The sequence below is a fragment of the Myiozetetes cayanensis genome, unplaced genomic scaffold, assembly GCF_022539395.1.
Source record: "Myiozetetes cayanensis isolate MyiCay16 unplaced genomic scaffold, myiCay2020 scf13, whole genome shotgun sequence".
Taxonomy (NCBI): Eukaryota; Metazoa; Chordata; class Aves; order Passeriformes; family Tyrannidae; genus Myiozetetes; species Myiozetetes cayanensis.
Window position 1 is genome coordinate 14,905,306 of NW_026086937.1, and position 22,418 is coordinate 14,927,723.

Sequence of the window (22,418 nt, forward strand, 5' to 3'; positions counted from 1 at the left end):
GCCGCTTTCCCAGTACAGCCCAGTGTTACTTTCCCTACAGCCCTGGCACTGTTCCAGCATTGCCCAGTATAGCTTTTGTAACATCCCTGTCATTCTAGTGTATCCATCCCAACACAGCATGGGTGTTCCCAGAGATACCCCAGTCCTCCACATTGGGGATGGAAGGGCAGGTGGCAGCACTGGGTCTCTCCCACGGGCCTCATGAGGCCTTAGTCCAGAGCAGCTGTAGCGGAGTGACTGTTGCCCCAGAGCACTTGCAGTGGCCTGCTCTGCACTGCCATGGGTGTCTGTGCCCAGCCCCAGGCACCTGGCTGGTTGTGGTGCTGTAGGACAGTGCCTCCATGGATGGGCTGTACTCATTGTGCCATCATGGAGATGTGGGAGAGAGAGTCCAGCTGTCCCTGTGCCAGTGGGCACCACTGCCAAGGACTGTGCCCGCAGCCTCCACCATGAAGAGAGGCATGGCTGGCATCGTGGCTCCAGCTGTGGGCACTGGACACCGCTCTGGTCCTCTCCAGCGCCACCCCACAGCCCATGAGGTGTGGCCCCAGCCTGGCATTGACTCCCATGTCCTGTACCCCACAAAATACACACCCTCAACCCCAGCAATTCCAGGGCCTGCAAACCCCACTGGAGCTCAGCATGGGCCCGCTGCTGCTAGGAAGAGACAGGAGCCAGGTAGGCAATATCTCTCGTTTTAATAAATACATCTTGACCCCTGTCCACAGACACCATAAATTACATGAGAAGCCCAGCCGAGCCAGGGTGGGTGCAGCAAACAGGGGCCAGAGGGATTTTACACTATGTACAACGTGGGCGCAAGGCCCGCTGGCCAGTGGGGCTTGGAGGGGGAGGGCAGCAGGTGCCCCAACTTCTCTGAGCCCAGCCTATGCCCACTGGCATGAGCAGGTAGGGCAGTCCTGGCATCACAGTCATGCTGAGATGGGGTGCCCAGTCTGGGGGCCTGGCCGTGTGCACCCCGCTGTGCTCCTCTGTGCCCCCCACGCTGGGCGGGCAGGGGCAATAGGCAGCGGGGACTCGCCCCTGCCACCCAGCCTCACTGTGTGCTTGCCCTGCTCCAGGCAGCAGTCACTGCTCAGTGGCTCCATGCCTCCACCTTGTCATCGAGGACCTTCTCCTGAGCATCCGAGGGGGTGTCCAGGGCTGTGGGGAGGAAATGGGCTGAGGAACGGGCACAGGATGTTCCATGAGGGCATGTGGGGTCGTTGTGCCAGCCCTAGCTCAGCACCAAGGGTCCTGGGAGGTACAGGGGAGCAGACTGTGGAGCGGCACCTACGTGTGAGCAGCAGCACTCACCACGGCACTTGGTACAGCAGGGGTTGTCCCTTGTGGCAGGGCTGGCGCAGGCAGATGGGGGACACTCCTGGCGCTGGCAGTGTGTCTCCCCTGACTGAAGGACATAAAAAGGGGCTGAGCACCACAGCTGGGGGGCAGCAGCTCCTCAGGGTGCAGTGGGTGCCTGGAGTGCTGCCCTTCCACCCGTCCTCAAAGCCCTGGGGACTGGCACAATGGCACCTTCCCCTATTGCTGCCCCAGATGGGCACACTCACCACACACCAGCACAGGATACACTTCATTTCCCCAAAAGGGGGCACGGAGGGATGCCAGCTCTCGTTGTTGAGGTACCAGCGGCGCCCAAAGCGGCACGCCCGTGGCCCATCTGCCTGCATGGAGTCAGCCAGCTCGGGAACACTCTTCTCTGGGGCTGCAGGAGAGGGCAGGGGGAGGCTGCCTACCTGTGGCAGGGCACCCCGTGGCATTGCCAGTGGGGGCATGGAGGGGCTATGAAGGGGGAATGGAAGGTACAGGAGGGGTGCAGGTACCTGGGCACTGCTTGCAGCAGTCGGAAGGGTTGACCCGCACAGGGTTGGCACAGGTGAGCCGCGGGCACTGCACCTTTTCACAGTGCACTTCACCCGTGGTGCCCTGCAGGGAGTGCATGGGGTTCATGGGAGGCACGGGGCGGCTGGCAGCCCACTCCATGGTTTGAGTCCCTGCCCAGTAACTGAGAGCACCCGTAGGTGCCAGACCAGTTTGGGGGGCAAGTCTAGAACCTGCACTCACCTTGCAGGTACAAATGGCACATTTGATAAGGCCAAAGGGGGGCACAACAGGGTGCCAGCGAGTGCCAGAGCCTCGCCATGTTTTGTCCCCATCAAAGTAGCAGCCTGGGAGAGAAAGAGAGAGGAAGAAGAGGAAGGCACAGCCCTCGTGAGGGTGTTGGGGAGGCTGAGAGGAGCAGAGCTGCCTTCTCAGCCTGTGCCCACTAAGACTCACCCTCACTACTGTCCCGTGCTCGTTCCAGCTTCAGCTCTTCCTGCTCTCTCTTCTTCTCTACAAGGAAGAGGAAGGCCATGAGGGGGTGCACACAGTGCCAGCAGTAAAGTCTCAGAGAGAGACCTTGTTCTCAGAGGAAATCCCTCAGCACGGAAACCCCTCTATGCCCCAGGTACCTTCACAGATGGGGCAGCACAGCTCTTCAGGGTGTACCTGGTGGGTACAGTTGAGGGGCTGGCACAAGATGGGGTCGCAGATCACTGTGCGTTTCTGGGGACAGCAGGGATGGGGTTCATTACAGGGGCATTACTGATGGGCGCTGCCCCCAAAACACATCCCCCTGGCTTGTACCTGGCAGCTGCAGATGGAGCACTTTTTGTCATAGTCGGGTGCCCAGCGGGTGCCGTGTGCCCGGTGCTGACCCTCAAAGAAGCAGGAATTGGGGTCCTTCTTCACCTGCTCCAGGTCCCTGGTCTTAGCACCCTCCGAGAGCTGGGCCTCACCCAGGGCCTCCTCTGGGGTCAGGCGGGTCCCTCCTGCATGGCACTGATTGGGGATGTGCACCTGGAAGGGGACAGGAGGTTACTTTGTTACCCTCCATGGTCAAGGCTGGTGAAGGAAGCACCCACAACCACAGAACACATCGTGCTGTAATGCTGGAACCATGCAACATCATTTCCCTCATCCTGTGCCCTTCCACCCTGCTCCAGGCAGTGCCACCCAGCTGGGGACCCTAGGCAGCAGTGGGGATGGGAAGGGATGCCCTGCCCTGATAAGGACCTACCCGTCCCCGCATCTCCCCATGGGGGTGTGCTTTGGTGCTGACTTGCAGGAAAGCGGTGCCCTGGGCCAGGTGTTGCAGCAGATCGGCATCCAGGTCCTTCACCACTCCCTGAGCCTGTCAGGGCAAGAGGAGGTAAAGACGGTGAGATCTGGCCCAGGCCCTGCCATGGGGTGCCCCGACCAGGTGCCCCCCTCACCTCAGTGCTGTAGAAACCCTTGAGCAGGCGCTTGTGCTGGTGGGGGCGGGCACCCATCTCGCCCAGCTCGGCCACCCCGTGGAGGTGGGCACTGACAGTGCCGTCACTTGGGCGTCCCAGCCCTGCCACTGAGATCTCATAGTGCAGGTGGCAATGCTCATCCAGCGAGAGCCAGGCATGCCCCCCAGCGCCACTGCTCACTGGGGGGGATACCAGCTGCCCTGCCAACGCCACGGGCATCTCTGTGCACAGATAGACAGGGGCCATGAGGGTGGGGGTGGTGTGTGAGAGGGCTGCCCCACTGCCCCCTGTTACCACCCCATGTGTCCCTGGATACCTGTGTAGCGGGCGAGCAGCCCACTGTAGGGCAAGGAGATGACTTGGCCCCGCAGCTCACCCTCCGCCCAGTCCTTGGTGGCCACGTTGAGGAAGAGCTCGTTTTGCAGAAGCATATGGGCATCACGGGCACTTGGGCTCTGCCAGGCACCCCAGGCCTGCCACCAGTGGGAGACAACACGGGTTGGGATGGCCACTCACCCAAAGCTTCTGTGCCACCCCCCCACTGTCACTCAGTGCTCACCAGCCCATCCTTGTAGCTGGGTGTCATGTCAAACAGGATGTTCCTCTTGCTCTTCCGTCGGGGTTTGGTCTCCAGCGTGATGCCCACCACCTCACTGGCAGTGCCCACCACCCGCACCTGAAGGCAGGGTGTCAAGGGGCAGTGCCAGGGTGGTAGGTGCCCCTGGGATCCTTGTGAGGGAGATGGGTGCCCACCACTTACCTGGTACTCCAGAGTGCCATTCTCATGCAGTGCCAGCTTGGCTGAGCCCACAGCTCCGGTCTTGGTCGGCATCAGGGCGTCTGCTCCGCACAGCACGCTTTGGATGGCTTCATCCCGGGGAGAGAGGCACAGGGGTGGGTGAGGTTGACAGCGGGATGGGTATGGCCACCCCCCTGCACCCCAGGGCGCCTGCCCCGTGCTCACTGTCACAGCTGCGGCGGGTGGTGATGGTGCCTGCCAGCTGACGAGAGTGCCGGCCCTCCGTCTCGGCCACGATGCGGAGCTGCCCCTGCACCAGCCACTGCAGCTCGTGGGCGGACAGATCACTCAGCACCTCTGCAAAGTCGGGGTCCTGCCAAGGGGGGTACAGTGCCATGGATCAGCCCTGGTGCTCTGGGCACTGTGGTTGTCAGGGCATGCAGGGGAGCAGGTGGCTTTACCTCCCTGGTGATGTTGGCCTGGACCTCCCGCAGCATCTGGCCTTGGTGCAGTATGCGGACCCTCAGTGGGACTGAGGAGGATTCTGGACAGGGAAGAGGGAAGTGGACCCACTGGACTAGTGGTCTGCAACCATTGTCAGACCACCCCTCTGTGCCTACCACCCCCAAACCCCTGCACCCATTCCCCCCTTTCTTGACAGCTACCTGCCCTGTATGCCTGAACCCTCACCACTCCCTCCAGCACTCCCCAAATCCTTGCACACCCACACCCCAAACCCATCCTTCTTGTACAGTGACCCCCACACTCCATACATGCTCCAGCATCCCCTGGCCTCACACTCCCCCATAGGTGCACACCACACACCCCAAATCACACAGCAACCCCTATTCACACTTCACATTCCCTGCCATATCCACCCCTATACCCACCCTGAGCCCTACACCTAGTTCAGACACCCATCCTGGCTCCATAGATGCTGACCCATGCATCCTGAGCCACAGATATGCCATGCACCCCTATAGCCTATGCAGCCCCCTCTGGACAGTGCCAGGCCCCACAGGGTGTCCCTGCCTGCCCTCACCCCCAGCGCCAGGCTCCAGCAGCCCCCGGGCCATGAGGATGAAGTGCAGGTTGCTCTCAGTGTCGCTCAGTGTCAGCATGGCCATGCCCCCAGCACCCAGGTGCAAGGGGTCCGATGAGGTCAGGATGGCACCAAACGTCTCTGTGCAGAGAAAGGGGGCATGAGGGGCATTCTGGGGGCACCCAGTGGGTGGGCATGCAGGAACTGGACTTACCTGCGAAGAGTGCCCGGTGCTTGAGGATGTGCCCATGGACCTCTCCGGAGGGCTGTGCCCGGGTGATGAGGGACACACGGAGCTGCTCCCCCCGCAGCAGCTGGACATTGGCTTTGGACACTGTCCTCCACATCCCACAGAGCTGTGGGTGACAGACGAAAGGGCTGGGCAGGGGCTGGGGGGTACCGCACACCTGGGCAGGGAGTGGAAGGGGCACCACGCAACCCTGTCCTCCCAGCCCCTCTCACCATGCCATCCTCGGGGGCAGCACTCTTCTGCACGGGGTGCTCGAACAGCACGTTGCCCTCAGGGTCACTGAAACGCACCCGGCTCGGCCGCCCCAGCCTGCAGGCACCAGAGGGTGAACAAAGACCAATTGCCTGGCCCCCTTCCTCCACTGGCACCACCCGTACTCAGAATTAGGCATAGGGGTGTGTTGGGGAGGGTACATGGGGTTCACCCAGGGATTTGGGGTGGGCAGGAGAAGGACGGGGTTCCCCTGGGGTGCCAAGTGCCATGCTCTGCCCACCCATGCCAGGACTAGCCCAACACTGCTGTCCTGTCATATGCCAGCTTGGCAGGGGTCCTCTGGGCTCCCCTAACCCAGAGCAGAGTCTAACTGGCACAGAACAGAATGGGGGTCCCAGTTGGGAAAGGCAGCAGGACCGGACCTGCTGGGAGCTGAGTGCTCAGGCTGTAAATAAGAAGCATTTTCGGCACCACTTGGCTCCCCCAGTCAGAGCTGGAAATTAGTCACCACTTTACTATGCAAAGGGGCCTGGAAGCGAGGAATAACAGAAGAAACTGGAGCAGGAGGAGGGAGGGAGAGGAGAGGCTCTGCCGCTGGCAGGCATCCGGGGAGGGCATGGCAAAAATAGGGGAACCTGGCAGCAGCGCCCTGGTGGTGCCCACCAGCAGAGCCTGCAGGGTGGCACAGCATTTCTGCCAGCTGCACCCACAGGAGCCCTGGAGCTGTTCCCATTTGTTCCCACTCCAGACCTGGAGGCAAATGGGTGAGGCCAGGCCGGCGCCGTGGGTGTGCCGAAATCCCGGCCACTGACCCAGGCTGGAGCCCCAGCACGCTGCTGCCTCCCCAAATTTCTCACCCTGTCAATGCAGGGCTGTGGCATCACAACAGGGGATGTCAGAAGGGAAACTGAGGCACAAACACTGTAGCATCCCCTGCTGAGAGCCAAGAGCTGCCTGCTGTGCCAGCCTGGGCAGGGGGTGGGGAGCAGGACTCACCGCTCGTAGCTGATGGAGAAGAGCAGGGATGAGCGCAGCAGGGTGAAGCGAGCCTTAGCCACTGCACTGGATGTAGGGTGCCACGGCTCCAGGCTGCTTGTCAGCAAGGCCACAAACTCTGGGGAGGGATGCTGATGGTGACTGGGAGCACAGAGGGGTGCGGTGCCTCCCCCCGCTGCTGCCCAGGTGGGCTGGCGGCTCACCTGTGCGGGCATCGTCACGGGCCAGCCCCTCGGAGCTGAGGTAGGAGCGGTCATTGTAGGGCTTGTCCAGGTCATCCTCCTTGTCCTGGAAGTACTCAAATGTGTCCAAGTGGGGTGCAAGGTTTTTCTCTGGGGGGCCTGGCAATGTTGGCATGGGGTGGACACAAGGGGAGACCATCACACCAGGCTACCTGTGCCCAAGAGCTCAGGGAGGGGGACAATAATAAATCTCCCCTCCTGAGCTAGACCGAGAAGTGCCCTGTGAATTACTGTGGGTCTCTGAATGGGGGTGCAGGGGCATACTGTGCACAGACACATGGACATTTAGCCCTGTGTGCCCTCCCTGCACCCCTTTCAGGGTGGTTCAAGGATGACAGTGCCTTACAGAGCTCCTCCATGCCTGACATATTGTAGGCACTGGTGACTTCCATAAGAAATCAATCAACTCTTTTCAGACGTGTGTGCAGTGCCCCCTTTCCCAGGCCCACGGGAAATGCTGTGGGTGCTGGGGGATTCCCTGCAGGAAGGCACCTGCTGTCCTCACCTTTGGGGCAGGTGTGGCAGCAGTGCCCAGGCAGCAGCGTGGCCCGGGGACAAGCAGGCACGGGGCAGTCCTGCTTCATGTTCTTGCAGTTCACTTTCCCCACTGGCTTCCCCCGGCGGTTCCTCTGCTGAGGGGGGACCAAGAAGAGTCTGTGAGAGCCATGCCAAGGTGTGCCAGGCCATGCCAAGGTGTGCTAGGCCATGCACTCCCGGTACAGCCTGGCTTTTCCCATCTGGAGCCCCCGGACACCTTGCACAGCCCCCAGCTGCCTGTAAGACAGCCAAGCCCGGGCTCCCCTCCCCACGGCCCCCAGCCCCCTGACCAGCTGTGCGTGGCCCCGCCAGTCCCGGCCTCGGGGGGCTGCTCGGAGGGAGGGAGGAGGCCGGGGGCCATCCCCGAGGAGAGAGAGAAAGAATGAAGCCTGATCCTTTAAACCCCCCTTCTCCTCCCTGCTGCCGCGGGGGAGGACATCCAGGTGTCCGGCTGGCTGGAAGGATCGCGCTTCTCTCTTCCATGGGAAGGAGAAGGAAAGAAAGGGCTGTATTGAACGAGAGGTCGAACTCTCTCCCTGCCAGCCCCGTCCCCAGCAGGGTCGGGTCCTGGGGGTCTGCTGGGCAAAGGGGGTTGCGGGGCCACTCACCGGCTCGCAGTGGCAGATAACGCAGCGCATCACCCCGAAAGGCTCCCCCAGGTCCGGGTGCCACGTCTCCTCCAGGGCATAGAAGTGCCCCCCGAAGGCGCAGCCTGCGGAGACATCACCACCACCCACCGCCGTCCCCGGTCACCTCCGGGCCGCGGACACCCCCCTGCCGCACCCCCGGACAGGCCGGCACCGCCCCGCCGCCCGCTGCGCTCCCGGTGCCGGTCCCAGTGCCGGTCCCGGCCAGCCGCGGGGCCCGGGGCGGGATGCCAGAGGAGGGGGGTGCAGACATGCGGTGCACGGACGGGAGTGCGGGTGGCAGGGAGGAGGTGCCCGACGCGGGATGGGCGAAGTGGGGCGCGGCAGGGGCTGGTGCAGGACGAGGGGAGCGCGGAGCGGGGGAAGAGGAGGGGTGTAGGGTAGGGGGCTCCTACCTGCCGCCCCGCCGGGGGGCAGCGGGTCCGTGTCGGGCCGGATGGGCAGGGCGAGCTTGGGGCGGGCGGCGCGGCCGGGCAGGGGCCGGAACGGGAGCAGGGCGAGCAGCAACAGCGCGGCGGCGCGCATGGTGCCGGTCGACCGGGGCGGGCGGACCGGGACCGGGGGCGGCGGCGGGGAATGGGGGCCGGGCGCTGCCGGGCGCTGCCGCCGCCTCTGCCCGGCTGCCGGCTCCGGCTCCGCTTTATAGGCGGCGGCATGGGCAAGCGGGAGCTGCGAGTCCTGTGCAAACAAAGGCCCTGCTAATGAGGCGCAGGCAGCGGCCGGCCGGGGGGGATGCGCCCCCCGCCGCGCTCCGACACCCCCCCCGGCCCCGGCTCCGCCGCTCCCGCCGGGCACGGGCCGTCCTGTCCTGTCCTGTCCTGCGGCACCCCGGGGCACGTGGCTGCCCCGCTGGGCAGGGAATCCCCCCTATACGTTGTGCCCTCCCTGCCCTGGGCGTGGGGTACCCCCGAGTGTAGAACATCCCCACTCCCATGCCAGCCACAGGGCATGGGGAACCTGAGGGATGGGACTTGGAACTAGGTGATCATTAAGGTCCTTTCCAACGCAATCAGGTCTATATGATATGATATTCTATGATATAAACCTCCCTCAGGGCACTGGGCACCTTTAGGGGCTGGGCATCTTGGGGACCCCCTTCTCCCAATTCACACAACACCAACTGGGACACAGGGCACTGTGGAGACACCACCACCACCATACACACCCCTTCCCACAGACCTTGGGGTGTTTCAGAGCACTGGGCATCCTTGGTATGCCCCCATTCACATGCCCCTCTCCTAGGCAATGAGCCCCCCAGGGAGTCCCTCATCCACATAAGCCACCTCGGGAATAAGGCATTTGCAGGGCACACCCATTCAAATGCCCCTCTTCACAATCCATATACTCTCTTTGGCATGGGGCACCTACTGGGAACAGAGCATCCTGGGGTCTCCCCATACACACGGTCCACCCTCAGTCATGAGTCCTTCCAGGGCTCACTGCCCCCCTGTTTTGGGCATGAAACATCCTGGGGACTCCTTCATCCACTCAGACTGCTCCCAGGCCATTTGGCAGCCCAGGACATGGGGTACAGCAGGGCATTGCCTGTCCACAGTCCCATTCAGAACATGGACCCCATGTGGGACAGACCTCTCCCTGCATCCAGCCCTTCTATGGGACTATGGATCCTCCATCCACTCAACACCCCTGAGCATGGACTCCCAAATTAGCCCACCCCCACCCTCCAATCCACACTGCACTTTGCAAAGTCATACACCCCCCACAGCTTGCAACTTGTGCCCTCGACATTCCTAAATTCCTCCAGCCGCTGCCCACCTTGGGCAGAGGAAGCCTCCAGAGTGAGACCCTGGGCTCCTGCTCACCAGTGACAGTGGCTGTGAGGGCACAGGAGCTGGGATGCCTGGGTTCCCTTGCTCAGGGTTGGAGGGGGCAGCTGTGGTGGGGAGGGGGCTGTGAGAGCAGCACCCAGCACCAGCCCTACTCTTCACCCACATGTGCCTGGGCTGGCCAGGGTGGCAGTGGTTGGCAGTGAGTAGACACCATGGAAAAACCTGTGGAGAGCATCATCCAGCTGGGTAAACTGAGGCATGAATTTTAGGGAGGGGGAGCCGGTGAGGAGTGGGGCCAGTGTGTGTCACCCATGTCCCTGTTGCCACCCCTGCCGAGGGGAGGCAGGAAGGGGCTGAGGGTGGTGGGTGCATGGCAGGCAGGCGCCCGGTGTGGGGAAGACGGGTGGGGAGGGGAGGAGGGGGAAGAGCAGGGCTGCCAAAATCAACTCCGGGCGGTAGAAACACCCGGCCAGCTGCGCGGTGTAGCTAGGGAAACACAGCACAGCTGGAACGCAACAGGCCCCTGCCTCCCCAGAAAGCTCCTCCTGGGCCTCCCCACAGCCCCTGAGTGGCTGGGGGGGCCTGCAGCCCACCTCCCTGTGCCCCCAGTGGCAGATCACGTGGGATTGACCATGCCCAGCTCACCCATGTCTGCCCCATCCTGTTCTGTGTCCCAGTTTGGCACACGTCCCCATGCAGTGGGCACCTCTCCCAGGGAGGGCAGTGGGGCACGGGGGCTTGGCCATGCTGGGGACCTGGCCCTTGGCAGGAGCTGGCAGAAGGCAATGAGGAGCAGCTGGACTTCCCCAGGCAGGACAGCCCGTCAGCATAGCCAGGGCTGGGACACTGCCAGGACCCCAGGCATCCTCCCGGGTATCCCCCCGGGCATGGCTGTGCCCGACACCCTGCTGCTTGCAAGCACTTTCTGCAAGCAGGAACCATGCCTGGCAGCATGGCATCCCTTGTCCCTGTTCCCACCCTGCTGTCCTCAGCAGTGTCACTGACCTGTCCCCTCTCCTCTCTGCCGGTATCCTCGCTGGCTTGGGATCCAGTGACGTGGAGGGCAGGGGAGGGTTGGGGTCTGTGTGGCTGTGCCAGCGTTGCTTCACGGTGCCCGCTGCAGCGCGGCAGCGGCCCTGGGGGTGGCGGAACGTGAGCAGAGCTGAGCAGGGAGGAGGCGGGTGATGGCTCCCAGCTGTCCCGCCAGTGCCAGGAATCCAGTGCTGGCTCTGTGCACCCAGAGCTCGTCACAGTCTCCTGGCTCGTCTGCGGGACACAGGGAAGCAATGGGGGAAGCTCCCTCCCTTTTCCTAGGGAAAGGAAGGAGCGATGGGAAACCCTTCTGGCTGCAGCTCTCCACATGGGGGAATCCGAGGCAGAGCGTGGCAGCATGAGGGAGAGAGGGGCTGCAGATGTATCCTGGCACTTCCAGGCTGCCCCTGGATTGGTACGCTGGCATGGGGCCTGGTAGGGCAGGTGGGTGCTGGGCATCCCTGCCCAGGGAGGGGGCATGGCCACTGCAGTGGGGGCACCTGAGCAGGGAGGAAATGGATGCCCCAGGCATGCCTGGACTTCCATTGTCCACAGCCTGATCTGCCCCTGGAAATGCCCCCCCCTCATCAAGGGGCAGAAGTTGCTTGCCAGAACCTGGGGGGTCCCTGTGCTCTTGGGGAGGGGTGGTGCCTGCTGAGGACAGCGCTGGGAAAGGGTCCTGGTCTTGCCAGCTGCTTTCCAGCACCCGCACATGTGTGTGAGCAGCAGCGCCCTGCACAAAGGCAGCTCTGAGGCTCCGGAGCCGGGCCTGGCGTCAACACATCCCCAACGGGGCTGCCGGCTGAGGGCAGCTGGAGCTGCACCAGGATGGAGACAGCTGGCCACAGTCAGCCCCAACTGCCCCACCTGGCACCCGCACCCCTCTGCCACCTCTACTCAGAGCAGGCACTGGCTTGTCCCTGTTGGGAAGGTGGTGGTCCCATGAGGTATCATCCCATCTCAGCACAGCCTGGGTGGGATGCCCCACAGGTGCCCCCCAGAACAGCCTGCAGTGCTGCCAGAGCTTCGTGGGCACGTGCCCTGCCCAGTGGTGAGGGTTCTGTGGAGGATTCCAGAGGGTCGTGGTGCTAGGGCTGTGCCATGCCTGGCAAGGGGGCATTGCAGCAGGCCCTCACCCATGCTCTGCCCCATGCAGTTCCTATTGTCTGCCCTCATTAGCCACTGCCTGCTCTCGGCTTTGAACATGAGCTGGGTTTGGGGCGGCAGGAAGGAGCCTCTGCTCCCCAGGGATGGGGTCATGGCGAAACTGCATGCTCTAGCCCCCTCTTCCCGCAGCTTCCCACTGCCTCCTGGGCATCCCGCCCCCGCTCCAGGCATGAACCTGGAGATGGGAAGGCGTGTGGGTCACCCCTTCTCTCCAAAAAGAGCCCCCCTCGACTGACCCGCCTTGTCACGGGGCGTGGAGAGCCGTCAACCTCCCCAAAGCTTTGTGCTGAGTGCGGCTTGTACCGTGTCTAATCCCCCTGGCCTCACACACACGCGGCGGGGTGGGGGGGGCTGTCGTAATGGGTGGAAATATCTCATAATTCACGTTGGACACAGGGATTACAGCTGTTCCGGCAATATTTGCACAACTGGTAGGCGACTTGCAGGGCTGGGCTGTCCCAGATGAAAGCTAAGGGGGGGTCTGGGGATTGAGGGGGTTTTCGGGGTGGCAGGTACAGAAGGGGGGTGCAGTTTGAGGGGTGCTGGATGGGGGAAAAGTGGATGTTTTCTGTCTGTGAACATGTGGAATTTATTACAGAGGGTGCGTTGCTGTCATGGTGGGCACGGCTGGGGCTCTCGCCTTCATCCCATCCTGGTGTGGTGGCCACGGCTCAGGGAGCAGAATGGAGACCCCAAAAGAGTCTCGTCTACCCTGCCAAGCAGATCCTGGCAGTGCCCTTGAACACCACACCCGGTCCCAGTGCACCATCAACACCACAGAGCTCCCTGCTCATAGGAGCACCCAAAGGTGCTGGTGTCCCCCTGGCCCCGAATGTCCCCTCCTCAAAGGCTTTGTGGAGTGACCCCAGAAGGAGGAAGGTGGGGGGCATTCAGGGCATGGGGGATCCTTGTTTGGTATGGGGATTAGCAAGCTCCCAGAAGCGATGGTGGTCTCCCCCCTCCCCACCGGACATGCAGGCAAATATTTGTGCCCAGACTTCGCAGGACAGCGAGAAGGAATTTCATTCTTGCGCCCACCTGCGGCTCGGCTGCCTGGCATTAACCCCTTCACGACTCCATGGGATGAAGGGAGAGGGATGAGGTGCCCTCCCGGCGTATCCTGTGCCCCACTTTGGAGTGAGGAGTTCAGATGAGGAGCAAGATGGGAGAAGGGGCACAGTGGAATCACCCCAGGTGCCAGCAGAGCTACTGACACAAGCTGCCCTTGCCCAAAGCAGTAGCTGGAGGGTTTGCCCATGGGCATCCTCTGGGAAGCCCCCCGGGCTCTGTGCTGGGCAGCAAGTGGCCTGATGGCAATTGGGAAAGGTGGGAAAAACTGTGCCAGCCTTCATCCCCAAGCTGCAGCATCCTGACCAAGGTGCCCTTTGCAAGTCCCTTTGCCCAGCAGCGTCACGGTGCTCTCCTGGGACAGCTGTATGGGAGCAGTTCGAGGAGGATTTGCCCACGGATGTTTATTGGAAATTTGCAAATATAGAAAAAAAGCCTGGAGGATCCAGGAGGGACTCTGCTCTCGTGGACTGCCCGTGCCCGGTGAGGGGCAGCCCGGGTAGAGAGTCCCCCGCTGCCTGGCACCCCCAGAGTCCCTCTGTGCTCCTTTCCCTGGCCCCGGGGCCAGCTGTGCCCTGAGCAAACGGGGCTGTTTGCTCACGCCGGGATTAGCCGCTCCCTTTGTTCCTTTGACTTTCTCTTCCCTTTATGCCAGACCCTTTTATGGGGGCTTCAAAGGGGGTTGGGACCCCCCTCCCTGCCGCTGGAAGGCCAGGTTTGCTTCCCATGCTACCCCGGCCTTGCACTGACATCCTGGGGGTACCCATTGAGCACATCTGGGTGGCCCGCGGGGACAGCAGCTGTGCCACCGATCCACAGTCTCCCCCCTAACCCGGTGTCTTCCCCCTCGTCCCCCCCCTCCCTTGATTCCTGGCACCTCCTGCTGTCTTCAGCACCTTGGCAAAGTGGGTGCGAACGGCTGCCCCTGCAGCGGGATTCCCGGCACTTTGCACCCTGTAAGGAGAGGTGGGAAACTTGGCACCCGGATCCGGCCAGCTGTGCAGTCCCTCGGCCCCCGCCTGGCTTCCTGTCCCCTGCCAGAGCCCTGGCTGCCTGGATGGAGCCCCTGCATCATTCTGAGGGTCCCTGTGCCTCACTACCTCTGCACCCTCTCCCTCCACGGCACACAGCATCCCTGGAATCGGGTTGGGGCCCGCAGTTGGGGCTCACACACACACACACATCCTCCTCTGCCCCTCTGGCACGGGCAGCAAATGCTGGCATCCCCCTTTCCAGCAGAGGAATACCAGGCTGCCTACGGGCACAGGTTGACACTGCCCGATAGCTTCTGGCATGTCTGAAAAGGAGCATTTTGGAGTGAAGGGACTATTATGGGCACCTTAGGGTGCCTCATTGCCCGTGGGACCCCATTAGACTTTCAGTTTCCAGTTGCTCTTCAGTTTCCCCTGATGGGTTTGTTTGCCTAATGAAGATGGAATGCAGGGCACCTGGCGTCGCCAATGGCTTTGCCAGGGAGGGACGGGACATGGGCACAGAGGGGAGCATGGCAGGGACTAAGATGGGGCTGGTGGTGGGACTGGGGCCAGCGCTGGCAGAGGGGTTGAGGGTGCTGACTGGTGTGTTTGCAGCTTGTCACGTCCGCAGATGGGCCAGGCGGGGGGAACCTGGAGGTGTTTGACCCCGGTGCTCACAGGTCCAGTTGCCGCCGGCTGTGCCCAGGCGGGCTGGGCTGCCAGTCTCATTCCTGGAGCTGTGGCACCCACTGGACCCCCCATCCGGGTACCCCGCAAGGTGGGCTGTTGTGGGCTGAGCAGGGCTTGGGGCAGGCGGAGCAGCGCTGGGTGTTTACTCTGACTGTTGTCACCCGGCCAGGCACTGCCGGGAATCGCCGGCCGCAGGAACAGGGGTGGGAACGTGCGAGCGTGTGCGAGAGCCGGGGTGTGAGAAGGAAATGCACGGGCTATGGCGAGACTGGGAGCAAGAGGATGTGGGCTGGGAGCGGGGTGTCCCCCAAGGGGAAGTCTGTGGGAGGCTGCTGGGGCGGGGGGTTATCGGGGCGCGTGGCCTGACGCGTGCCAGGGGAGTGCGCATGAGCACACGTGGGTCTGAGGGTGCACGTGGGGGGTGTGTGCCGTGTGCCATTATGGACACTCACGTACACAGGGGTATGAGGCTCTGCAACCCCACTCAGAGTGCCTGGTGGGGGCTGGCTTTGCTGGGGGATGTCATGGCCATGCCAGGGCCTGGTGTTGAACGTGCCCTCGGTGCTTCTCCCACCCACTGCACTCTAAATCAATACCCCCAGTGAAACAGCCCTGGGATCATGCGCCAGCCACATCCTTGTGCTCCATCACCCTTCCCAGCTTAGAGGAATCTCTGTGCATCACAGCCACCCTGGGGATTTCAAGCTCCCCATGTTGCCTCTGGGTGATGGATGCAGGGATCAGACCACAACTCTGAGTGAGGGTTAGCAGGGATGGGGTCTAACTTTGGGAAAAGGCCACCAGGGATGAAGTCTACCTCTGAGAGAGGGTCACCAGGGACAGGGGTCACCTCTGTGAGAGGATCTTCAGTGGCTTTCATACCTGTCTGCCACAGCCAGGAGCTGATGCTCCCAGGGCTGTCCAGTGCAAGGTCACTGACGCCATCCCTTCTGCAGGTACCAGGGACACCCCCACCCCGTGGACAGGCACGGCAGAGGCACTGACCACCGAGGCGCCGGCTGCCGAGTGCTCAGGACGGGTGGCAGGTGAGCAGCGACCGAGGGCGCCCAGGGACGCCTTTCCCTAGCCCGGAGCCAAGGGAGGAAGCGGCGGGAGGCAGGAAGCCGTCCCCCGGGCCCGGGGCCCCTGATGTGATTTTGCTCGAAGGTCAGCGGCGACACAACAGGAAATCGTGCTGCCTCGGCTGGGCGGCCGGGCCGGAGCCGCAGAGCCGCGCTGTCCCGGGGCCGCTCCCGGCCTCCGGCCCTCCGTCCCGGCTGGGCGGCTCGCGGGGAGCCCGCGCCAACACTGCCCTCCATGGAAGGGGGACGGGAGCCGGGGAGCAGCCGCTGGCCCCAGGGCGGAAGATGCAGGGCCGAAGCCCCCAGCTGAGCATGGAGCTGAACAGTGAGTGCGCGGCTGGAACGGGGGACGGGAGTGCGCAGGAAGGGACAGTGGAGGCTGCGGCCCCAGAGCCAGAGTGTGCCCCGCGTGATGAGCCCCACAGGTGGGCACCAAACCACAAGGGTGGCTTTGGACTGGTTGGACTTTGCCACGGCCAGAGTGCGAGGGCAGCCAAGCATCTCTCCATACCCATCCTAGGCAAACAGGCTGTGCCAAGGCCTTTTGGGGACAGGTGCAGTGCCAGGGCACGCAGCGAGGCAGGACGTAGGGAGGGCCTGTGGAGAGGAGATGCCTGTTGCCAGGATGGGCAGTCCCTGGGCACAGCGGCATGCCAGCAGCACTGGGGGAGGCAGTGCTTGCAGGAGAGCACTCAGCCAGGGCAGCAGCAAGGACCAGATGTTCCCTGTGGGACATTGCAGGCTGGGATTCCCGAAGCACATGTGACACCCGGAGCTGCTCTTGGCACAGATCTGGAGGGCTGGCCCTGGCCTGGACAGGGAGTGGAGCTCTACTCCCTTGCTTGGAGCAGGGCTGAAAAACCTGGCACAGACATGGCTGTGGGGCCCCTTGGCACTTGCCACTGGCACAGAATCCCCGGCTCTCCCCAGTGAGCACTGGGCACCCTGTGCTGACTGATTACAGGGCAGTACCAGGCCCTCCTCAGCCCCCAGACCTCTCCTTGCACACTCACCACAGGGTCATTGAGGCCGCCACTGGGATGGGGGGAAGGCTTGCCATTGCAGGCATGGCCCTGGGCTGGTGCTGCCCAGGGAGGGTGGCACAGTGCCCAAGGTAACCCCATCTTCCCCAGGACTGCTCCTCCTCACATCCTTCCTCCTGCACGTGAAGGAAGACCGTGCCAGCCCACAGCGGCTGGTCTGTGACAACAGGCTCATCCAGAAGTATATCCTGGAGGCCAAAGACATGGAGAAGAGAGTGGTGAGGATACAGTCCCCCCCAAAACCCAAGGAACACGCACAGCTCCTCAACATCTCCTCTCCCCATTAGGGCCAGTGCCAGGCCCTGCCTGTGCTCAGCTGCCCTGCCGTGCTGCCCTTGGTGGAGTTCAGCCTCCAACAGTGGAAATCCAAATCGGTGAGAGGGGCTGGGAGGAGGGTGCTGGCACTGGTGTGCCCATGGGACTGGAGAAGGCACCTTGGATTGGCACAAGCATCAGAAATGCCAAGCAAGATGCCTGTGGGCATACCTGGTGGCATGGGGAGGGTAGAAGACCCCATCCAGACCTAGGGTGGGCACAGGAATGGCTCAGGCCACTCATTATTTGCTCCTTCAGAATGAGACCAAGCGGCGGGAGATCCTGTGTGACCTGTCCCTGCTGGTGGGTGCTGCCACAGGGGCCTTGGGCCAGGTGAGCGAGGAGTGTGGGGCAAGGCAGCTGAGCCAGCTTTACCGACACACCAACTCCTTCTTCCTGCTCCTGCAGACCTTCAGCTGGGAGGTAATAGCTCCCCACATGGGCCAGACCACCATGGCACAGGTGCCAACTGGGCTGCGTGGGGCACAACGGTGTTTGTCACCCCTCTGTCCCACTCTCGCCCCTCAGGCAGGACACTGGGAGCCGAGCTGCTCCTCACACTCCATGGAACAGACCCACATCACCAGCATCTTCCTCACCTACCGGCAGCTGGTGCAGGGCAAGCTGCGCTTCTTCTTCCATGACCTGGCCAAGGTCTTGTGCAAGCAAGGACAGGGGGCCAACAGAGACCCTCCGTGCGGGGCCCGGTGAAGCTGCACACAGGGTTCACCCCAATGTGACTTTGGAGCAATCCTGCCGGACACTGAGCTGTGCTCTGGGTGCCCAGGAAGATGCCCACAAGGAAAGGGTTGGCTCCTGTTCCTCAAGTCTTCGGAGACCATGCAGCCCACAAAGGCAAAGAGCAACACCCACGTGGGTGGGCACAGGCCCTGCTCCCACCTGGGCAGGCACCTCTACTGTGAATGCTTTTTGATTAAAGAGCTATTTTTCTAAAGGGTTGTGTGTGTCCTTCCCCCCGGGCCCGGGGCAGGAGCAGCCCCTCTGGGACACGCTCCCAGCTCTGCCCAGCGCCTGCTCCCTCCCGCGGCAGCCACCAGCACTGCACGGACTCCGGCCCAGCCCTGCACAGGGCCTGAGCTGCCACTCCTCACCCTGGCACCCACCTGCCCCTCCCAGCCCTAGCACAGTCCGTGCCCACAGTAGTGGTGGCTGGAGCAGAGTCCGGGGTAGGTGTGGAGTCCCCATCCTTTGGGAAGTGGCAGGGTCCCCCTTTGTGCCCTGTGCAGGTGTATCCACTCCCTGCCAGCCTCATCTCTCAGCAAGCAGAGCCAGGACTAGAAAACATCCCAGTTTAATCAAAACCAAGTCAGCCTGCCTGGGCTCCTGAGGGAATTGTCCCCAGCCCTGAGGCAGGCAGGCAGCTGTCCCAGTCCGGCTGCCCCTGGCTAGAGCCAGGGCTGAGCCTGCTGCTGAGCACAGGAAGGTGGAGGTGAGGAGATGCCATCAGGCAGGACTGGAACACATGGCACCGTCTCCACTTGGATGTCAGGCATCTCTCTCCTTGCAAACAGAGCTGCAGATCCCAGCAGGAGTCAGAAGATGTTGGGATGAAGCGGGGGACTGCTCCCTTCTCCCCAGCTCCAGGGAGGCCAGGCAGAATGGATGCTGTGGCAGAATTTGGGGTCTCAGGGTTCCTGTTTGCTCGCCAGCAGGATGTCTGTGGAGCAGCCATGGAGGTGTGCTAGAAGGCCAACTTCTTCATCAGCAGGTAAACACGAGAGTCCACCTCAAACCCGTGCAAGTTGTTTGCATCTCCCTGCAGTCGCATAAGCAGCCCCCCGTAGGACACGTAGGCAGAGCTGGGATGGGAGGAGAGGAGCAATGAGAGCAGGGAATTCCATGGGAGAGCCAAGAGGAGATCCCAGTGCCCCCCACACCACCCCAGGGCACTCACAGGCGTGTGGCTGCCTCTGTGGAGGTCTCGTCCCCTTCGATCCGGTACACCTTGCCGTACATCACGTACTCAAACTGGTCTGCCCTGCAACAGCACAGTGTGAGGCCACCAAGGGATCAAACCTAGGCAGACCCCCAGCTCAGTGTCTTCTGGGAGAAGGTTTCGCACAGTCACAGAATCAATCAGGTTGCAACAGTCCTTTGAAATCATCACTGACCGACCACCACCACGTCAGTTAGGCCACGGCACTCAGTGCCATGCCCAGTCTTTCCCCAAGCACCTTCAGGGATGGTGACTTCATCATCTCCCTGGGCAGCTCACTCCAATGTTTAATCACCCTTTCTGTGAAGAAATCCCTCCTGATGTCCACTCAATCCCAGCACTTCCCCTTTTCCCCCACTGACGCTCACATGGGTCCCAGCTGGGCCCTGTACCTGGACGGTCGGTCATCCGTGGGGTTGTACTCGCCATCATCCAGGGTGCCATCCTCATACAATGTGCTGGCGATGACCAGGCGGAATTTGTCCCCTGGGAGGAGGGCAGAGGAGAGGCGAGAAGGTAGAAGCACAGCCAGAACTCAGGGTGGTGGTAGATAGCCCACCCCGGCAGGTGTTTTACTTGTGATAGAAAAGCCCTGCCCCTGCTTCCACTCCTCCACCAGGACTGCGGGGAATGAGCGAAAGGTCACACTGAATTCTGTGTTCCCCTATTCCCCACACTATGGAGGAGACCAGAGACACCAGGACACCACTTCTGGTGTTTTTGGGGGACACAACCAAATATTCATAGGGAGAGTCCCAGAGAGCTTGGCTGGATCCTGGGCAGCAGCGTGACCCCTGCAGCACCAGTTCCAGCTCTTCTGTGCCTCACTGAGGGCAAATTCTCTTTTTGACCCATTTAGTGTATTTAGCTGCAGAATTTCATTTCAGGTCTCCCTTAAAGCTTGGCCATCAGCAGGTGAGACAGTTTCCCCAGACAGTGCCTCTGTGGAATGGGACATTGGTGAGTCTAAACACACACAGGGTGGTGAACCAGAACCCAGCTCAGCTCCAGCACACTGAGAGTGCCCAGAAGCTCCCGTGACCTGGGACAGTACAGGGGCCCAAGGAAGTCTGGGACAACTCATTTCTTGTTCACAGCAAATTCGGGCTCCATCCTCGGAGTGCCCCTCCGGCCTCCCCCACCAAAGCTGACACTGGCCGACCCTCTCTGGGCTACCAGCCTGATGGCTTACCGAGGTCCACGGGGTAGATCTGGATGTTCACGTCCAGGATGAGATCCATCTTGAAGGACTCGCTCTCGCAGTGCAGGCGAGACACTGGGGAGAGCAGCAGAGTTAGGGACCAGCACAGAGAACATCCCCGGGGGCTGGGTGGGAACAGGGCCCCCTCCCCGCCCCTGTCGGGCACCCGAGCTGTTTGGGGGTGGATGCGGGGATGGATGCCGGAGCGTGGGAGCTGGCGGAGGTGTGCGCAGGCAGAGGAACACGGTGGGGCGGAGAAAGGAGGGTTCCGGGGACCGCGGGGACGGGAGGGGCACAGCAGCGGGGCTGGGGATGCCCGGGGAAGCGGGACGCTCCGGGGGAAGGAAACAAGCGAAGGGGCCGAGGCACAGCGGCCACCGCCGGCGGGAGGAGCGGAGTGGGGACCGGGAGGGGACGGGGGAGGGCGCGGGGCCCACTCACCACGGTCGAACTTCTTGCCCTCGGGGTCGATGTCCTTCACGTCGAAGATGTCCTCGAAGAGGATCCCGGCCATGGCGGCGGCTCCGTGCCCCGGCCCCGATCGCGATCCCCGCCCCGATCCCGGTCCCGGTCCCGGCCCCGATCCCGGTCCTGCTCCCGCTCCCGCCCGGCGCGCGCCGATGACGCGCCCTCCCGTCCAGCGCCGGGCGGAAGCAGCTTCAGGGCGGGCGGGGCGACCTCCCTGCCAGCACCGGGAGCCCCGCGGTCCTAGTGCCCACCCTAGTCCTGGTGCCCCGCGGTCCTAGTGCCCGCCCTAGTCCTGGTGCCCCGCGGTCCTAGTGCCCGCCCGCCCCGGCGGGGCCGGCAGGGGGCGCTGCGAGGCCGTGGATGGAGCCGCGCGCGCCGCGGCCCCGCCCCCGGGCACGGAGAGGCCCCGGCAGCGCCCCCGTGCGGCCGGTCCGGGGTGGGGAGGCGGGGGGGACCCGGGGGGTCCCCGATGGGGTCCGGGATGTCCCTGGGTGAGTCCAAACTGTCCCGCGGGGGTCCGGGCTGCCCCTCGAGGGGGTCCAAGCTGCCCCCGCGGAGGGTCTGGGCTGTCCCGTGGCGGTCTCGCAGCCCGCGTCCCACCCTCGTGGCACAGAGGGGCTTCACCTGCGTTCCCCGGCCGCAGCCAGGCATCGGTGTGATGAGCTGCGCGAGCTCAGCCAGCAATGGCCCCAGAGCCTGCAGCCCCCACCGGCTCCTTCCCCCTTCCATGCCAGCGACGGGGAGGTGGGGGTTGGGGGGCAGACGTGTGACACCGTCACCCGTGTCCTGCCGATGAACCGTGAGGGGAGCAGGGGGGTCTGGCACGGCCGGGGGCTGCTCACACGTCGGGCACCACGGGATGCTCCATGCCTGGCATCTGGTCGGAGCCGCCGGCGCGGGTTCAGGAGTTCAGCCCTTTTCCCTCCCCGTTCCCCGAATGCCACCGCCAGCCTGCCGAAACAGATTTTTCCCTGGTTCAGGCAAGACGTGGCAGCGGGGACCCTTCTCCTCCTTTGGGCGGCGGGTGCCCAGACGTGGCTGGTGACCCAGAGGGTGCTGTCACAGGGGCTGGTGGGGCGGGCAGGTGTAACAGGGACTGGGGAGGGCAGGTGGCACGGCTCCGTGTGTGCGGCACATGCCAGCAGCTCTCCGTGAGTGGGGACATCTATGGGACACAGGTCGGTCCCTGTGTGTGGCACTGATGCCTGCAGCGAGGTGGGGCATAGCCCACGCTGTCCCCGTGAGCCAGACATCTCCAGGTGGTCCGTGGTGGTATCCAGAGCCGAGGTGACCCTGCACCTGCACCAGACTGCCTGTTACAGGATGTCTGTGGTGCCCAGACCCACACAGGTGTGGCCTCCCCACGGCGTGTCCCCTCCGTGACACGGTGTCAGCGCATCCCCGCAAAAGCCTGCAGCGCAGGCAGCGGAACGGGGCAGTGCGGGGACACACCAGGGACACCGGCTTGGCGGGGGTGCTGCTGGAGGGGGCTGGTGGCCTGCTGGGGGGGTGCGGGCGGTTCACGGCGGGGTCACCCCGCGGCGGTGGCACTCAGCAGGGACAGTCTCTAATGCGCTGGGACGTAACCTCGGCTCCTTCTAATCATCGCCAGGACGGTGATCCCTCCCAAGCCCCCCAGCCCCCTCCCCACTCTGCCCACCCAAAC

The 22,418-nt window shown here is 63.1% G+C and overlaps 3 protein-coding genes across 7 annotated transcripts; 1 reads left to right on the plus strand and 2 right to left on the minus strand.

The window, feature by feature from the left end:
- Window positions 1-679: 679 nt before the first annotated feature.
- Window positions 680-8,490, minus strand: CHRD (chordin). 4 transcript variants are annotated; one of them, XM_050308046.1, is made up of 23 exons: window positions 8,361-8,490; window positions 7,927-8,030; window positions 7,287-7,413; window positions 6,743-6,880; window positions 6,540-6,657; window positions 5,543-5,639; window positions 5,295-5,436; window positions 5,081-5,221; window positions 4,500-4,582; window positions 4,264-4,411; window positions 4,060-4,166; window positions 3,859-3,975; window positions 3,616-3,772; window positions 3,279-3,520; window positions 3,083-3,196; window positions 2,650-2,862; window positions 2,475-2,568; window positions 2,299-2,355; window positions 2,086-2,189; window positions 1,845-1,947; window positions 1,572-1,726; window positions 1,318-1,411; window positions 680-1,164 (listed from the first exon to the last, which is right to left on the minus strand). In XM_050308046.1, the coding sequence occupies exons 1-23, from the start codon at window positions 8,488-8,490 to the stop codon at window positions 1,097-1,099; spliced, it is 2,853 nt and encodes a 950-aa protein (XP_050164003.1). In that variant the 3' UTR covers window positions 680-1,096. The 4 variants fall into 4 exon arrangements, with proteins under 4 accessions (XP_050164003.1, XP_050164004.1, XP_050164005.1 ...); XM_050308047.1 differs by having other exon boundaries at window positions 7,287-7,410; window positions 8,361-8,489; XM_050308048.1 differs by lacking the exons at window positions 7,927-8,030; window positions 8,361-8,490 and adding an exon at window positions 7,609-7,897 and having other exon boundaries at window positions 7,287-7,410.
- A 7,415-nt stretch (window positions 8,491-15,905) lies between these two features.
- THPO (thrombopoietin) lies at window positions 15,906-18,059 on the plus strand. Its single transcript, XM_050308235.1, has 5 exons — window positions 15,906-16,093; window positions 16,902-17,029; window positions 17,099-17,185; window positions 17,385-17,549; window positions 17,655-18,059. The coding sequence occupies exons 1-5, from the start codon at window positions 16,054-16,056 to the stop codon at window positions 17,835-17,837; spliced, it is 603 nt and encodes a 200-aa protein (XP_050164192.1). The 5' UTR covers window positions 15,906-16,053; the 3' UTR covers window positions 17,838-18,059.
- A 363-nt stretch (window positions 18,060-18,422) lies between these two features.
- On the minus strand, window positions 18,423-20,849 carry POLR2H (RNA polymerase II, I and III subunit H). 2 transcript variants are annotated; one of them, XM_050308102.1, is made up of 5 exons: window positions 20,726-20,849; window positions 20,276-20,359; window positions 19,476-19,569; window positions 19,042-19,125; window positions 18,423-18,946 (listed from the first exon to the last, which is right to left on the minus strand). In XM_050308102.1, exons 1-5 carry the CDS (start codon window positions 20,796-20,798, stop codon window positions 18,829-18,831), a joined length of 453 nt encoding a protein of 150 aa, XP_050164059.1. In that variant the 5' UTR covers window positions 20,799-20,849; the 3' UTR covers window positions 18,423-18,828. The 2 variants fall into 2 exon arrangements, with proteins under 2 accessions (XP_050164059.1, XP_050164060.1); XM_050308103.1 differs by lacking the exons at window positions 19,042-19,125; window positions 19,476-19,569 and having other exon boundaries at window positions 18,849-18,946.
- Window positions 20,850-22,418: the final 1,569 nt, after the last annotated feature.

Excerpts from the sequence above, each read along its gene's own strand:
- POLR2H (XM_050308102.1), bottom strand. The coding sequence starts at position 20,798 with ATGGCCGGGATCCTCTTCGAGGACATCTTCGACGTGAAGGACATCGAC. Across the intron at positions 20,360-20,725 it reads GGGCAAGAAGTTCGACCGTG|TGTCTCGCCTGCACTGCGAG; the intron begins GTGAGTGGGCCC and ends TGCTCTCCCCAG. Across the intron at positions 19,570-20,275 it reads GATCTACCCCGTGGACCTCG|GGGACAAATTCCGCCTGGTC; the intron begins GTAAGCCATCAG and ends CCCTCCTCCCAG.
- THPO (XM_050308235.1), top strand. The coding sequence starts at position 16,054 with ATGCAGGGCCGAAGCCCCCAGCTGAGCATGGAGCTGAACA. Across the intron at positions 17,030-17,098 it reads AAGACATGGAGAAGAGAGTG|GGCCAGTGCCAGGCCCTGCC; the intron begins GTGAGGATACAG and ends TCTCCCCATTAG. Across the intron at positions 17,186-17,384 it reads AACAGTGGAAATCCAAATCG|AATGAGACCAAGCGGCGGGA; the intron begins GTGAGAGGGGCT and ends TTGCTCCTTCAG.
- CHRD (XM_050308046.1), bottom strand. The coding sequence starts at position 8,490 with ATGCGCGCCGCCGCGCTGTTGCTGCTCGCCCTGCTCCCGTTCCGGCCC. Across the intron at positions 6,658-6,742 it reads CCGTGACGATGCCCGCACAG|AGTTTGTGGCCTTGCTGACA; the intron begins GTGAGCCGCCAG and ends ATCCCTCCCCAG. Across the intron at positions 3,773-3,858 it reads CCAGCTACAAGGATGGGCTG|GCCTGGGGTGCCTGGCAGAG; the intron begins GTGAGCACTGAG and ends CACTGGTGGCAG.